Genomic DNA, 17,329 nt, shown 5'->3' with positions numbered 1-17,329 from the left:
GCATGATAAAGACAGCGGAATTCCCAGGTCAATAATACGTAGTGAAGATGTTAAAAAAGTAGCTGTAACTTCTAATTTGTTGTGTTTGTGTGTGTTATTGTTGTTGTTGTTGTTGTTTTTTTATTATAAACGCGTAACTATGAAATAAACAAAACCATTGTGTATTTCAGGATGTTGTGAAAATTTGTCCTGCAGTGCGGCGCCCTCACGTGGCAACTCAAAGTATGACCGCAAAAGTTTCAACATGGCTCCTTAGCAACCAGACTCTCTTGCCTGGACACAGACTGGTGCCAAACATTGCTGAACTCAGATGGGCCAAAGAGTTTGTATTTTTGTTGCAGAAGTCCGCTGGTGTTGGTGTTGTTCGTCCTGGACAAATAGTGTTCATTTTATCCGCTATGCAGGCTTGAATTTAACATATTAATTGAATTTAATACAGCCATTTAGCTAACAGTTCCAGTATATGCGTCTTGCTAAGTAGTAGCATAACTTTAGCATGAATGTGTGGTAACATTTAGCTTAGCACAGTTTTGTATTTTTGCTAACTAAACGCAGTTATTAGTTACATATACCTCCCAGCGAGCTAATTGCCGTGGCTTTTTCAATATTTGTCCAAGACTATCAAAGGAATAAAGCAGACATTGTGCTCTGTAGTGGTAAATAAAGTGTTTCACCTAAGCTGCAGTATATTTCAGGACAAGCGATATGATTCACAGTGAGAAACAAAAGCACCGTAGTGACGAGGACGTGGTCAAAGAACTGGTGAGTATGAAACTTTTGGTTAAAATTATAAATTACATCCAGTTCAATATCCAGTTTTACAGCTGCCATTGACTACTTTAAATGCCTCAGTTGAACAGCTGATAGTTTTCAGTGTATTCTTCCCCTTTCATTTCTTTTTTCATTATTATCCTGTACAACAACATTCCCAACAGTGCATGGTCAATGGAGTATCCTATGAAAAAATTGCACAAGAAGGAAGCAACATCAGCTCCCTAGAGATCTTCTTCTCTGGTTTTCCCCGCATGGTTGGCCTTTCTATCTTCCCAAGGCTCTGCCAGCTCACCATAGTTGGCCAGAATATAAAATACATTGAAGGTCTTGAGTGCTGTCCTCTGCTCTGGGAGCTCTGGGTTGTGCAGTGTCACCTGACAGTAAGTCTGTTATGTTGGTAAGATTTATAATAGTAGACACTGCCACTGCTGATAACAGTAATGCCTTGAATGGTTATAGTCCACTAGGGGTTTATATTATGAATATTTTGCAACTTATTATATTGCAATAGCTCTTAAGCCATATTGACTGTAACCACGATTCTCCCCTATGTGGCATTTAATTACATATCTTGCATGTATGTATCACCATATATGGATCACAACACATAGAAAACAGCATCCTGTATAAGTGAATTGTACAGCATAAATCACACATGTTAAACAATAATTTTCCCCATCTTCTTTTTATTGTAGGGAATATCTGGACTGCAGAATTGTGTACAACTAGAGAAACTCTACCTTTATGATAATCAAATTTGTGAAATAAAGAATTTAGAATTGCAGGTCAATCTAGAAGTCCTGTGGCTCAACAATAACTGCATAAGTCATATACAGGTTTGCACTGTAAATTATGAATCTACATACAAAGAGCAGGTGACTAATTAAAGGACAAACCTCTAACGTTAGTGGAGAAACAGGATGACAATGCCCCCAACCATAGGCATGAAGGGTCACTGAATGGTTTGATGAGTATGAAAATGATGTGAATCATATGCTATGGCCTTTACAGTCACCAGATCTCAACTCAGTTGAACACCTGTGGGAGATTTTGCACTGATATTTTAGACAGTGCTCTCCATCACCATCATCAAATCACCAAATGAAGGATGATCTGTCGAAAGAATGGTGTCTATCCCTCCTGTAGAGATCAGAGAATCAATGCCAAGGAGCATTGAAGCTGTTCTGGCAGCATGGGGTGGCCTAACATCTTTTTAAAGAGACTTTATGTTGGTTTTTCCTTTAATTTGTCACCTCTATCTATCTATCTATCTATCTATCTATCTATCTATCTATCTATCTATCTATCTATCTGTCTATCTGTTTATCTATCTAGCTGGATATTAATCATACAACATTCTACAATACAATGCGTTAACTTGTGCATTTCATTTCTGAATTTATTCATTTATTTATTGCATTAGCTCACTACAACTTGATTTTTACACAATTTATCATCAGTTAGTACGATAAATTGAAATAGGGGTGCATGTTTTGTGAAAATACTCCTTTTTTGATCAGCTGTCTGTCATGTGTGGTTGCTGTTCTCTAAAGGGCTTGAACACGCTTCAAAACCTCAAAGAACTAAACCTTGCTGACAACATTATTGAAAAGATTGGTAGGTTTCTACTATCCTCTCTATTTTCTGTGCAAAGTTTGATTGCAACACAGTGAGCTGTTTGAAAAAAAAAAAATCAAATCATTTTTAACTTCTTTTCAGGGCATAGCCTTGATCCTAATGTCAGCCTTCAGAATCTTAATCTGTCTGGGAACAAGATCAGCTCCTTTAAGGTAAGATTAAAAACAGAAATATGCTTTTGAAATTCCCTCTGTTAAATTTTCCTACTCACTTTGTAAAATCTTATTAAAATCCTTGGTCTCAAAAAAGGGCATTTCCAAATTCTTGTGAAATGTCGAGGTCTCGGCCAGTTCAGATTTTCAATCACATCTACAATGGACTGGTTGCACAAGGCCTTCTATGAGCTATTGAGAAGCATAATTTCAATTTTTGTTATTGCAGATTCAGCGATATTCACACATGATTGCCTCTTTTAAAGAAATTAATCTTAACAAACAATGCTTTTGATATGCAAGTTCGCGTTCATAGTCAATTATACATTTTGGACATACTGTAGCTGACACAGTCATGCAGAGCATTTAGAATGGGTCATTGTCTTGTCCAAGGTCATTCTGACAGGAAACACAAAAGGTTTTGTGGCTCTAAATTTGATTGGATTAACACCTCAGATCATGTTCCTGCAATCAGCCTTTTGTCCTACCCCGGTTGTCTTTAAAAAATGCAATTATTGTCATTCAACGTACTGAGTGTCCAGTACATTGCAAAAACCGCGGAATCAAAGAGGAATGTTTTTCAGTTCTTCAGAGTCTTTGCTCCTTTGCTCCAGGGTGACATTTCTTTTTAGTTGCTGTAAAGCATGTATGGAGGAACAAAAAGTCTAATATTTAGACTTCTTTTTCAGTGTGTAGTCAGCAAAACAGGGACTGTAGTTCCTTTAACACTATCCACCAATTACAATTTTTCTCAATTGCTTTGATGCAATTCACATATCAGAAACGTCATTCTAACGACTCTTAATACAGTTCTCTAAACAGTTCATCATTTCCCCACACACATTAGCATTTTCCATTTTCCATTGTGTTTGTACAAACACTATAATCATGACTCATATCTCAATTGTGTCAATATCTGTCAAATAATTGCAATATGATTTTTATTTGCCCATTGTTCAGTTGTAAGAGAAACACATATTCTTAACCTTGTATCACAGGTGCATGTCATAGATAGAGATGACAGACTGGATGCCTCTTGTGGGATTTCAGATTTTGCCCTGCAAAGTCATTTTTGATTTATACAGGTGTGGTTGTGTATATATATATATATATATATATATATATATATATACCATCTCTTTCTAATTAATACAAATGCAACAGTTACTGGAGCATGTATGCTGCATATTGTAAACTAAATGTCTGTCAAATCTGCTGTTTGTTTAAAAAATGTGAAAACAAAAAAAACAAGCTAAAGCTAAAAAAAAGTAAATTGACTAAATAGAATCTTTACGGCCACAACTTGCTTGGGATGGACAGAAAACATGCCCTCTTACTAGCATGTATGCTCTGTTGTTTTTGTAACAGGAGCTGACTCTGCTTGCCTGCTTACCCAATCTGAGAGTACTTGCACTGAAGGACCCCACATCAACCCCAAACCCAGTGTGTCTGCTGTGTAACTATGCCACACACGTTGTTTACCACATGCCAGGCCTCCAGCGACTTGACACCTATGACGTCTCAAGCAAGCAAGTCAAGGAAGCAGCTGAGGTATTGAGAAGACCACCAGGACTCTGTGTTATACTAACTGATCTCATCTGGGTCTCTAACGGGCTCTCCAGAAGATACCAAGTCTCTTGGTTTATTTAATCTGTTAAATGAGCACTGCAGTGAAATTGTTCTAATAATGATTTATGTTAGTTGCTAATGGTTTGCTTAAATCTCTAATATTTCCTAATATGTATTGAATGTCTCTTAGGTTGCTTCAGAAAAACATTTTACATCACAAATATTTTTTCTGAATTTGATTGTGCCAGTGCACAGATTTTTTCATATTTAAATCCAATACATACTTCTTAATAAATTGATAAATTAATGAAATGATTTACCTTTACATTACCTTACATGGAGTGGAATTTAAGATGAGGTTCTATTGTTTAAACAATGCATGTCCATACAAAACATATATTATACAGTTATCACCTGTTGCATCTCTACATTCTATGTGGCCTGTTGGATTTTTTTAGCCTGCAGTATGACTCTGTGCTTTTTGTTTTTTTAGTCCACTGTGATGAAGAAAATTATGTACTACAACATGCGTGTACGTACTGCTCAAAGGAACCTGGCAGAGACTCGGTTCAGTCTGATGGAGAGGAAGAAAACTCTGCTGCAGTTACCTGAAGAATGCGTTAGGACACTCAGTCATGCCCTCAAAAATGTATGTACAATGCTTCATACATTTTTAAAATTATTTTAGCAACTGTAACATGAGTACAGGATAAGGTATTAAGGTGGCATCTCCATCTTCAGATTGCTCTAATTGTTCAAAGTTTAGAGAGCTGTTGTCATTTGTACACATTCCCAGCTTGAACGTGAGCTCTCCAAGTTGCTGGCTGGTTGTAAGAAGTCCACTTGCACGTTGGAGGATGAACCAGGAGGACAGACCCACCTGGTGGAGGGTTCATCCGACAGATGTGATCCAACCACTGACATCAGTCATAATCCTGCAATGGAGTCCAAAATACTCATCAAGATGGAAGCACTGAGGGAGAGACTGACAATATGGACGAGGAGGCTGGATGAGTTAGTTTGCATACTTTGATAAGATACAGAGAAAATTTAAACATGCTTTGTACAATTTAATCTCTTGTAGCATAGTACATTTATCTATATTTAAGCATCTGAGTATGAAGTTGGTAATGAAGTATACCTTCAATGTGAAAAAATAATTTTCCTTCTTTTGTATTCAGGATTGAAGCCTGTTATGAGCGGGATTTGGCCCAAGCCACAAACATGATGGCGTATACAGTCCAGTTTTTGTTGATGGAGTTAGAAAGTGTTGGAAATATTCGTTTGGAGGAGGGATGCTCCACAGACCCTTGGTAATTATTTGGTATTATTATTTGTAACTTCAACCATCATGTAATTTACCATTAAAGATGGGGAAATCAAAAACAAACTTTACTAAACTCAGACTTTTCCTGCTATGTGCACAACAGGTTTACTTCCTGTTGCGACCTTCTGCTTTCCCGTTTCTCTCAGTCAGACTACAGGGTTCATGGCATCACTGGCATTAAGATCGATAGAGTTATCCGCATCTACAACAGTGCTTTGAGGCTTCGCTTTGAGGACAAACTTCATAGCTTGCTAGCCAGCGAAGACACTGGTATCTCTTCACAGTAAGTAAAACTGGACTGTAATGGAAAAGGATGATAACTGGGTTTTTAACAATAACCTTAAAGTTAATATTGTCCTTTGTAACAGGACTTCAGGTATTAGTTTAAATCTTACATGGGTCTAACTTTTTAAGCAGGAATTACAGACGTCGCCTGGAGCACTTGTTCTACCTAGCCGAAACTGAAAAAAACAGTGAGAAGGAAGAACTTTTGTGCATTCTGGAGGAGGGCTTCAAAACTGCAGAACAATATAAGGTGCATATACTGCTGTAATTGTTAGCTCTAAGAATCCACCCACACAACACCCAGAATGTATCACTCTGAGCATTAAGAGAAAAATTTGAGCTCATAAGTCACTACTCTACTCTCTGCAATGATGTAGAGAGAAATTATGAAAAGGAATTCCTACAAATCGAAAAAAAGTTTATTAAGCTAAATGAGAAGGAAGGAAAAGTTCATTAGTGTGAAACTCTTAATTTATTTAAGACTTGTATGGGAAATTTTACACAATAGTCCCCCTTTTGTTTACAGATTTAACTACACAAGTTATTGAATCTACTGATGTTATTTTCACATGTTGACTTTGAATTAGGCCTTGGGGAGAGAGGGTGCCATACCTTTATCCAACAGCCTGAGTGTGACCGAACAGCCCAGAATGGAACAGACTCTACGCCTGGCCAGCCACTGTAATTCCATGGATACAGTCCCATTCAGGCATGGTGGGTTAGTTTTGCTCACAGTATTATATCCTCTTATTCCCCTTAGCACACCGCTGTTTTTTTCTTTAAAAGCTGAAAAGCTAGTGTTTTCTACCCGTAGGTCAGATTATTGTTTCCAAAGTGTTTGTGGGTCACAGCATGCCTATCCGAGAGGGAGAACCAGTGGACAGAAGCAGCCATCCCAGAGTCTGCTCTGTATATCGCAATGTGGACACTAAGTGCAGAACTGCAGTGAGTGAAGGTATGTGGCATATCAAAAGGCATGAAAAGAATGATTTTTCAGTCAGTAGCTGTACAATGTCATTGCATTTCTGTGTGTTTTCCATTCAGGGAGACCTCGCTCCTCAAAAACTAACACTGGTCCTGAGTGCAGCCCCAGACGAAGACGGTGGTTTGTGTTTGACCATGAACTAGTCTTGCCTGAGTACATCATATATTTTGAATACATAACCGGGGTAATTAATTCATTGCTCTTGTTACTGTTTGATAACTTATGACATGCTACATGGGTTATTAATCCATGGACCAATTCTCTTCTACTTGTTTATGTGTCCTCTCAGATTGTTTGATATCTGCCCATTTGACTGTAACTTAAAATTATTCAAAATTGAAGTCTTTGTTAAACTCCCCTTGATCTTGCAATTAACATAATGAAGACCGCCTTGGAGATTTCAGCAGTTCATTTTTTTTAATTCGAGCAAAAATCAGAATAGTAAAATAAATGCTCAGTCATGCTGAACTCTGATTTGATCAAAATCAAGCAGCAAGGTTTTTACCTAAATCTAAGAGATGGTAAAACAGATCATTTTGATTTTGTTAAGAATTATGAACTTACCCAGCAGTTTATATACTTTTTGATGTGCTGTTATTAGAACCATGAAATACCTGCATTGCCAGGACGCAGCACAGACAGACAGGAAGCTCCTTCCAATGATATCATCTTGGACAAGGAAGTCCTCAACATGGAACCTGTGCTGAAAGCGCTGCCCAAGTTGTTGAGCTTGGATGACAAAATTCTGCTTAATGTGGCCAGAGCCAATGTCCTGAGTCAGATCACTGTAAGTATTCTGGCTCGTCACATGGCAGCTTCATTCAGAATTTTTTTCTAATTAATAATAAACTATCTTCATTGTTCTTAATCTTCAGGTACTGAACCTTCATGGCAACAGTCTGAGCAAGATAAAGGAGATTTCCCACCTAACGGCTCTGCGGCATCTTACTATCTGCTTCAATGAGTTCAGACGCCTTGATGACATTTCTCACATGGTAGGAGTGACAATAGAAAATTATGTTATTGAGTTTTTAATAGCAACTTGCCTCTGTAACACATTAACACATGTAGTACGGATTTACTTTGTTTTCAATTTGAACCATAGCATAAAGCGGAAACTTCATCCATTGTCTCTCTTACCAAAATCACAGCCAAACCTTGAGTTTTTGGATGTGAGCTATAACCACCTGGTGACCCTAGAGGGGCTGAGGGGGTTGGGACAACTCAAAGAGCTTGATGTTCGCTGGAACAAGTTGACCAAAGCCAGAGAAGATACGGCAGTGCTAAGAAAACATACACCTGCACTTCTCAAGCTTGACACTCGATACAACCCCTGGAACAGGGTGCGTGATCAACAATAGAATTAAATCTAAATACAAACAGGTTGAAGCTCAAAAATATGAACACTAATTCCATAGTTAGTATATAAATACAGTATGTGCTGCAATGTTCCATAAGTGACCTGCAATAAGGCACCACGAGGAGGTATACAGTGAAGCTGTTTTTCTCCTTTCAGCCGCAGGCAGCCAGACTGACCATGCTGGGACGTCTAACAACACTCACACACCTGGACGATGTGGTGGTAGCAGAGGAAGAGGCTGCTGATGCTGTTCACATGGCTGCTGGCTCCAAAATTAATGAGGTCACAATTGCAGATGCAGATATAAATGTTGATGTACTGATAATTAATGGTCAATTTTTATTTTCTTGGGGCAGGTCACAGTAAGAGGATGCTACAGTAAGAGGATGCTACATTTTTTATAAAACCAAATGTGGATTGATTGCTTACAAATAAGTGGTCACGTGCTTCAGTGAAGGTTTCAGTGTGTGAACATCCATATTTCAGAATGTACTGTAATTCAATCATACCCGGTGGCACTCTGCTCACAGGCATGCCTTCTGGCTCACTCGCGTACCAACAGTGATCGTCCCCGCAGTCTCAGCCTGCTGTCAACAGCCCAGCTCCTAGGTCTTCTCAATCCAGCACCCTGGGGGCTCAGTCAAGAGCTGGAGCCAGACTGGACTGCAAAGGTGAGCTTCAGTATGTGGGTTTCACTGTAAACGAGTGATTTCTAAAAATGCATTTGTAAAGTTTTAGGAAAGTGCTAATATCATGGAGTGACCAGACTGCATGATGTTTATAGTATGGCATTTATAATTTAAATTTCAATGCAGTTTTAACATCTTTGATAATGTATACATTTCTCATGAGTTTTTTGACCCTAAAACTTTTACCAGATCACAGCCCTGAACCTTGACAGCCAGAGGATTTCCAAGCTGATCAATCTGAATAAACTGGTGAACTTGCGCTGGGCCTCCTTTAATGACAATGACATCTCTAAAGTGGAGGGACTGGACAGCTGCCTGAAGCTGGAAGAACTTTCCCTAAACAACAACAGCATCAGCACACTCAGTGGTCAGTCACACTGTCAACTTGACAATAAAGATGGAAAATCACACCATCAGAATTTTTCTGTCTCTCTTTGCTTTCTGTTTCTTTAGGTCTGTCAAAACTGCATTGCCTAAATAAACTGAGTGTAGATGGGAATCAGCTCTCTAGTCTGGATGCTTCAGTCCTTGATCAGCTGCCCAACCTGTCCTTTCTGTCTGTGGAGAACAACCGTATCAGTTCCCTGCATGGTATCCAAAGGGTTCGCTCCGTTCTTGAACTCTACATCGGCAACAATGAGATTTCTACATCACGAGACATCTACTATCTAAAGGCAAGAGTTTAATAAACAAAAACATTCATGGTATACCCTATGACCTCAGAGAGAAATTAGTTCCTATGTGTCAGATTTTCCCTTCATTTTTATTGTATTGTTTTAGCCCATATGCCACATCTTCTTTTCAGGGACTGACAAACCTCATCATTCTGGATCTTTATGGGAATCCTTTAGTGGAGAGACTGGAAAACTATCGGATATATGTGGTGTTCCACCTTCCCTCCCTGAAAGCACTGGATGGGATTGCGGTCGTATGTGCCATTTGAACCTCTCAGATATATATTATATATATATGATATATATTGGTGGAAATGACATTATTATATCCAGTATTTTTGAATTGCTTTTTTTTTTCTAGGAAGTGACTGAGTGTGAAAGTGCAAAGGATATGTTTGGAGGGAGACTAACCCCTGACATGGTAGCTGAGAAGCTGGGCCACTCTAACTACACAGACATCACCTACCTCACCTTGAAGTCCTGCTCCATTAGGTAATAGCTGACAGATAAGCATGACACACTTCCAAAATGAACATAATTTTAGTGATTGATTATGTTGAAAAATTAGGCAATGACAAAAAGGTGTAATCAAAACATTTTTTCCCCCCCACAGGATGGTTGATCTGTCTCCAGCAGACCTGTTCAGTAGTCTGCGTAGTGTAAACTTGGACCACAACAACCTCACCTCTTTCTCTGGCCTCATTTACCTGCCCAACATCAAAGTACAAATTACACTGGTTTAAAAATCAAAAAATCTGGCTTTAAATGCAATTAAGTCATAGACAAATAAATAATCTTCAATGTCCTCTGCGCAGGCTCTGTGTCTGAACTACAACCACATTGAGTCCATCCTTCCCAGGCAGAAGACTCAGGCTCATCTGACAAACAGACAGATACTCTACAGCAAAGTCCACTCCAGTGGTTATGGTCAACAGAGCCCATCCAAAGGCAACAGGTAACACAGTTCTTAATTCAGTAATTTGTATGTTTTAACATTTTCCAATGTTACACTTTTGCCAAATGTGAAGTACGAACATCAACTGACGGTGTAGACTCTAACCATTAGGGGGCAGCACTGACCAGCCAATGTATGAACTGTCGTGACAGTTAAAAGATTTCTGTTACAGTTGTTGCCTACAAATATAAATACAGTAAAACTTAATTGTTAACACAGTTTCAAGATTGTAATTTGATTCAAAATATGTTAATATTTATTCTTTCTAGAGATATTGTCCCTAAAATAAACGGAATATCTAAATATTGGTTTGAATTGTCAGTATATTGTATATGATATGATCTTTCAGTCACATTATCCTTTTGTAGAACCCAGTGCATAGGCGCTTGTGCTGTGACAGGCATGCTTTTGTTTGCCCGGACTGTGATTGCCTTTATGTGGTCTGCACCTGTGAGGTCTGACTAGTTAAATGAGGCAGCAGGAGGCAGAGCAAGATGTTCATTTAACCACAGAGGTTGCAAACTGTCATTCTGTGACTGTGTTTAAGGGAAACTGGGCCCACTGGCAGCCTGGAGCCACTGATGGGCAGCCTGGAGGTGCTGCATTTGAGTCACAATGGCATCTCCAATATGGCCAATCTGCAGCTCAGCAGGCTCACCAATCTTAAAGCCCTCTTCCTTCAAGGTATGTATGGTTGACGTACTAACCCTCCTTCACAAAGCCTGCTAAAAATGCAGTGTATAAAGCCTGTGAAAAGGCAAGCACTGAGAGCAAAGTCTCCCATAGACCTAAGGCCAGGTGGGTGATGAGACTGGAAGAAAAGGATGACTGACTTTCTTTTCACCAGCTTTTGATGGGTTTTGATTGAGTTTTGCCTTGTTAGTGTGATTTGTCCCACCAAGTCGACCTTACTTGTCCTTTTTTTCCCTGTTTGCTGAGAAACCTTTTGAAGCTGTCTCTGTAATTTCAATGCTTTTTACACAAGGGGCAATAAAAAATACCTGGCAAATGTTTATATAACCTTAAAATGCAGCCTTTCATATTGTCTAGGGTGTGCAATCTACACTTGTATTTTTTGTTAGAAATAAATATTGTTTGACATGTCTTTCCATTGTTTTGATAAGGTTTGCCCTCTCACTAGGTAATGAGATCAGCCAGGTGGAAGGATTGGAAGGGCTTCACCAACTCAGAGAGCTTGTGTTAGATAGGAACCGGATCAAAGCCCTGGCTGAGAACTCTTTCATTGCCCAGAAGGTCCTACTAGAACTGCACCTAACAGAGAACCGGATCCGGGAGCTCAACCATCTCAATCCTATGACTGAGCTCCGCAAGCTCTTTCTTGGCATGAACAAGCTGCAGGTATTCTCCTCCAGCAGCAGTTGCCTCATAACATGCTGAATATTTTTAATGTTTATATTCAGGTTTTTAATAAAACTGCATATTCAGATTTTCAATTAAAGTGCCTGAATGACTCACACCATCCTGAGGTGACCTCCAAGGTCACAGTCAGCTTTTGTGTAGTTTCTGATTTAACACCAACTTTTACTGATTAGTTGTTATGCAAAATGTGTCAGATGTTTAAGAATGTATTTCATTCAGCATGCAGCAATATTACTTTTTCCTGCATTTGCAAAGTAAGACATGAAGTATAGTAATCATGAGTCATTACCACCCCACTGTGGCATGCGAGGGGTAGCATTAAGGAGAATCAAGTTTGATTGAAGGTCAGGGCCGTGTGTATGAAGAAAGAGGGGAACAATCAGGACAACGTGTAATCAGCTTCTCAGTCTGCATCTCCTTCTCACCCATGGCGAGTGATTTGCACTTTTGTTGCCAGTTCCCTCTTCCCTTTACTTCCTTAATGTTTTCATGTATTCAATTAAGACATAAAATACAGCAATCATCCCAGCGCAACAGTCCTCTCAGTGGGGGCGTCTTTGAATTGAAGCCAAATCTGAGCATAAACCTGGGAATGAGAGAAAACACCCCCATGCCCTGTTGTGGGGCCAAACTCTTTCATGAGATTAATGAGAGCTCACACATGTAATCTCTCTCATCAGCTGCTTCCATCCCCCTACAACAAAGTTATGAAAGGTTCAGGCCTGATGCATACAGTATGTCTCTATTATCAGAAACCAGTGGGAAAGAACAGTTAAATGAGGGGGTAGGGAGTGAAACTTAAAATAATCTTTGTTTCTCTGCTTTTTTTAGGACATCTCAGAGCTTGATAAACTAGAAGTTCTTCCTTCGCTGACGGAGCTTTCAGTTGTTGGCAATCCCGTGAGTAACATCAGTGTTTTGCATTGAACACAGTAAGATTGTGAAGTTGTGAATTGGTAACGCTTATTATCTGCAGTTAGTTTGCTATTATGAGCTTGCACAATGAAGTAGGTCCATTAGCCTTCAGTCTCAGGACACTTTGAACTCTTTCACTCACAAACAAATTATCAGAAGCATCACAGGCTCAGTTTCTCACTTGCACAATCCAAAACACTAACCCAGTGTAACTCTGTGGTTCCAAATTAAGCGATTACATGATGGCCCGTCTGCTGTGCTTCAAACTGGCCGGCATCAGAGACAAATCTGTTGACCAAATGGCAGGGCACTGTTGGCCCGCTGACATCACCCATCTGGAGCTCATGGATCAGGCCTGAGCAGAGCATGCAGCTCCCCATCGTCCATAGGGCCATGCTCAGCTGTGGTAGCCTCCCATCCCCCTTCTCTTCTCATAGGGGGGATTTAATCCTGCCAGGGGGTAGAGGCCAACAGCCACCCTGGAGACAATACCTCCTGCTGTTGACCGCATGAGATCGCTACTTCACCCATGTTCCCTAGCCAAACTCTTCTCCACTGGGCATCCATTGGCACACACTCATAACTTAATCATAACAGCAGTGTCCTGCAGGAACATACAGTTCTGTAACTGGAAAGGCTGGATTTGTGTGCTGGCCAGAGGGTGTCCGCAGCTGGGCAGGGAACTATCTGCTACTGTCATCTGGTTCACTAGAATAGCTGCTGGGAACATGATAACTACGTTGGGACCCACATAGCATCATATTAATCCCAGATGTCACAGGCAGACTTCATTCAGGCTACAATATTAAAATTGTTGAATGCTAGTTGAGGTCAGTGTAATTTATTACCTGTAGATTCATCAAATGTGAATTTTTGTTCTGCTAGGTGGCCCGCAATTCTCTCCACAGACCAGCAGTGGTGCTCCATCTGTCCCGCTTGCAGGTCCTGGATGGAGTGATGGTCACTCTGGAGGAAAGGACCAGGGCCGAACTCCTCAGTGGTGATCCATCAGTAAGAAGATATCATGCATTCTTACTTAGAAACACTCACACACGTATACACATACATACAAGGTTGTAGCCAAGTTATGTCCTTAGTGTTTTTACAGTATTTTTGTTACATTTTACAAATAAAAGTTGCCCTTGGATTGAATTTTATAAGGTGATTCCATTATATTTATATTTTTATATGCAATACAAATAAATTTACATTTTTTAGGCCAACAAAATAATAAATAAATACAGCCCTCAGTATTTCTTTTTGGTTTCTCATCATCGTGAGGCATGATTTATTGGGATTACAGACCTCAGTTTCTCTAAAGTGCTGGCTACAGCACTGCATATACACATTCATATGACACATATACATTTTTTTAACCTTTATTTATTCAGGGTATTGAAACCAAGAGGAAAGCCCTCTTTTACAGGAATGCCCTGATCCTGCTGGCCACAGAGCAGCTCCACTGGAGCAGTAAGGGTTGAGGGCCTTGCTCTTAACCCCATTGTTGATGAGGGAAGGACACTCAGAGTTAATCCTGCCTGTCAGAGGACTGAATTGACAGCCTTCTGGTCAAACACAAGCTCGTTTCTCTAACATTTAGGCCAACACTGCCTGAATGGAGTCACTTATAGCAAATTTAAGTAAGTAAGTTGGCAGGAAAGGAATCTGTTATCCCCACACTATGCTACTGTACTTCTCCTCTTGCATTTCAATCATGACTGATTTACAGATGAACAAGGACCTTGCTTACATAAAAGCAAATAATGGGCCTTATCATGTAAGATGTAGTCCAACTGAAAGAAACAAAATGACAACAACCAGATAGCAACCACCAAAAAAGGGTAAAAGCCTGGATCAAACTCTTTCAGTCTGACTGATCTGATGTTCATGTAATGAGAGACCAGGGCAGTAATTCTCCTGCAGCTCTGAATTAAAAGCAGCCTAAGCCTGCTGGCATCATCCTGCTGATTAGATGAAATGTGCCCGGCCGATAACGCACCAGTGGATTTACCCCCTATTAGCCAGGTCAACATGACCCCCTCTGCTTGTTAATCGTCGATGTGGAATGACAGAGCAGAGATCAAGGGTTTTCTCATTAAAAACACAAACACAGACCTCCTCTTATTGAATATCATAACTGCCATCTCAGTTGTCACTCTCAATCTATGCCTGTGACTGATTTTGTTTGAATTTGAGCATTGTTATTGATGAGTAGTAATTACTATTCCCCTGAAAGATGCTTATATATGTGGAAAAACAAGCAATCTAATCACCAATTCCCTGCCAAGTGTGTGGGTAGAGTGGACACACTGCAGTGTAGCCATGGAAGGGTGGAGGAAAAAAGATAAAAAATTATAATTAGGATTCATATGTTAGTGAGGTCGAAGACATTGAGTTTGCCCTTTAGCCGCTTAAGTGATCATTTTTGCGAATGTGAATATTTTCTTATGTTTTTCATTGTATCCTGACCTGTAGAATTACTTGTGCCTTTCATAAGCTCCCTTTTTAATATTTCTCTTACAGCCATGCTCCCAGTGCCCTGGAGCTTCCCTTCCTACCACTGAAATAAACCTACCTGGACTGTTACCCTTCATGCCTCGAAATACCCCTCTAAGAGGAATGAGTATAAGTGGAGGACTGCAAACTTTTATGCATGGGCACGATATCCTGTCAAGTAACATGGATGAAGCCCAATCTCATTACATATACAAGCGTGAGTGTGACATGAGTTTTTCAACAGATAGAATTTCACATCACACTAAACTTCACATCTCTATTTATAGTGTGTTATGAAATTGAGAATTATGTTTTTTAAAGCTCAAATACAAGAGGAAGGACTGGCAATTGGTTATTAAAATATTCCAGATAACTGTTATGAGTTAAGGCGACCACTGGTTTAACACTCTTGGTTCCTAATCTACGCTCTTGGGTTTATTTCCAATATCAGACAAGAAGCACAAGCACAGTAATGTTTCTCGAAGCGGCCAGACTGACATTACCTTAAGACAAATCCGAAGAACAGGAAACAACCTGCCGACCACGGGTCTCCTGTCTGATGGGAATAGAGTCATCATCACATATCACAACCAGGAGCAAGACAGCAGGTAATTAATTCTAGAGGTATAATTATTTTTCTTTAAAATGCGAGTGATCTGTTTAAATGACAAAAGAAAAGACCATGACTGTTTCCTTACACTTGATGTATTCCAGATTCCCAAATGGTGGTAAACCTCCACCCATGTAGCAGCCAGAAGACACTGATACTTGTCAATCAGCCATGACTGTGGTGTGATGATATACTATAGCATTGTGGCATGCAGGATATTAAAATATATCTTAATGGTGGTGTTTTTTGCCTTAATGTCTATGAGCACCTTCATACCTTTACTTATTCAATGAGGAAAATGTCAAAGGGCATTTAAAGTGCCTTTTGCGTTTGAACACAGCAATAAATAACTTTCTCTAGATGTTCAAAAAAATGTAAATTACATTTTGATAAATCTCCTTCACTGCTAGTTTAAACAAAAATCAGAGGCGTGTAGTGCATCCCTTTCAAATGCATTTATAATGACTGATTTTATTTTCTATCCACATATGAGGATCACTAACCATGGTAATCTGAGGATGAAAGGTTTTGGTGTCATTTCTACCATCCTATCCTCGGCCCCAAAAACACCCACAGATGTAGGGGCGTGTGAGGCTGGCATGCTGCGTCCATCAGGTCAAATGCATCCCCAACAAGTGGATAATCCAGCTTTAGCACACCTCTCTGTGGACAATAATCTGCAGTCACTCAGATAAAGATGTAATCTTGAATGAGGCCCAAATGGATTTCATCATGTTAGCCTCTTTTCAGAAAGCTCACCGTAGTTTTGCCTCTAATAGGCAAATCTCTTGTGTTGAAGCTGGAAATGAACCTACTCCACTTGATATTTATGATGTTATTTCTGATGAACATGAGAATATAATCCTTCCTGTTTCATGTCAGTTTAGCCCAGTAGTCCTGTAGTTAACTAAAAAAGCAGTCTAAGCCTTAAATGTGGAGGATACAGACGATATTGTAAAACCTTCACATTCAAACCGAAAAATGTATGATGAAAACCTCCATGTGAAAAGGCATCTTTTCCCATCCACCACCCTGTGCATAAATATTATGATGTAGAAGATGCAGACCTGTGCTGTATGTTGAGAGTGAGTTGAGACCCGGTTTTGGTTAGATATGGCCTTTGTCCTCAACTGCAAATGAGTAGTAGCAAAAGCGTTTACTGTAGCAGCAACATTTTTTAATATTCCTTTCCACCAACCTCAGCTTCAGAGTTTATGCATTTGTGGTGATAGTGTGACCACTAGGTGTCCTTAGAGCTCCATTAGCTCTCTCTTTACGACACTGCTAATCCATCCACAGTGAATTTGCCACCTGCCCTGTACTGTAGGTAGTAATTTATCAGTTGAAAGGGGATACGTGTGTATGCTTCCGATTTGTGTTTGATGCCGGCATATGCCTTTGCTGAACATGCGAGGCAACAGCCAGCTCTAGGCAGCAAAAGTGAAAAGCTCTCCCCAAACAAGCTCCTCTAATGCATGTACTTAACTTCACTTAATTTGTGTTAATTCCCAGCATTAAGC

At 39.7% G+C, this 17,329-nt stretch overlaps 1 protein-coding gene across 1 annotated transcript; it reads left to right on the top strand.

The window, feature by feature from the left end:
• The first annotated feature begins 705 nt into the window (after positions 1 to 705).
• LOC111225751 (leucine-rich repeat-containing protein 9-like) lies at positions 706 to 16,054 on the top strand. Its single transcript, XM_022750776.1, has 32 exons — positions 706 to 762; positions 936 to 1,154; positions 1,470 to 1,610; positions 2,328 to 2,391; positions 2,494 to 2,564; positions 3,933 to 4,115; positions 4,627 to 4,782; positions 4,930 to 5,147; positions 5,315 to 5,446; positions 5,564 to 5,743; positions 5,878 to 5,995; positions 6,333 to 6,459; positions 6,560 to 6,704; positions 6,794 to 6,934; positions 7,373 to 7,517; positions 7,606 to 7,725; positions 7,882 to 8,073; positions 8,247 to 8,372; positions 8,621 to 8,761; positions 8,969 to 9,146; positions 9,233 to 9,453; positions 9,585 to 9,707; positions 9,815 to 9,945; positions 10,067 to 10,175; positions 10,269 to 10,408; positions 10,956 to 11,092; positions 11,550 to 11,767; positions 12,620 to 12,688; positions 13,589 to 13,729; positions 15,239 to 15,354; positions 15,670 to 15,807; positions 15,914 to 16,054. Exons 1-32 carry the CDS (start codon positions 706 to 708, stop codon positions 15,945 to 15,947), a joined length of 4,431 nt encoding a protein of 1,476 aa, XP_022606497.1. The 3' UTR covers positions 15,948 to 16,054.
• The last annotated feature ends 1,275 nt before the right edge of the window (positions 16,055 to 17,329 follow it).

Source organism: Seriola dumerili, unplaced genomic scaffold (assembly GCF_002260705.1).
Source record: "Seriola dumerili isolate Sdu_G_001 unplaced genomic scaffold, Sdu_1.0 BDQW01000149.1, whole genome shotgun sequence".
Taxonomy (NCBI): Eukaryota; Metazoa; Chordata; class Actinopteri; order Carangiformes; family Carangidae; genus Seriola; species Seriola dumerili.
This window is presented reverse-complemented; position numbering and strand designations above follow the sequence as displayed.

Bases quoted from the DNA above. Each gene is read 5' to 3' on its own strand.
- LOC111225751 (XM_022750776.1), top strand. From the start codon at position 706: ATGATTCACAGTGAGAAACAAAAGCACCGTAGTGACGAGGACGTGGTC. The intron at 5,744-5,877 runs GTAAGTAAAACT...CTTTTTAAGCAG, and splicing joins GACACTGGTATCTCTTCACA to GAATTACAGACGTCGCCTGG. The intron at 10,176-10,268 runs GTACAAATTACA...TCCTCTGCGCAG, and splicing joins TTTACCTGCCCAACATCAAA to GCTCTGTGTCTGAACTACAA.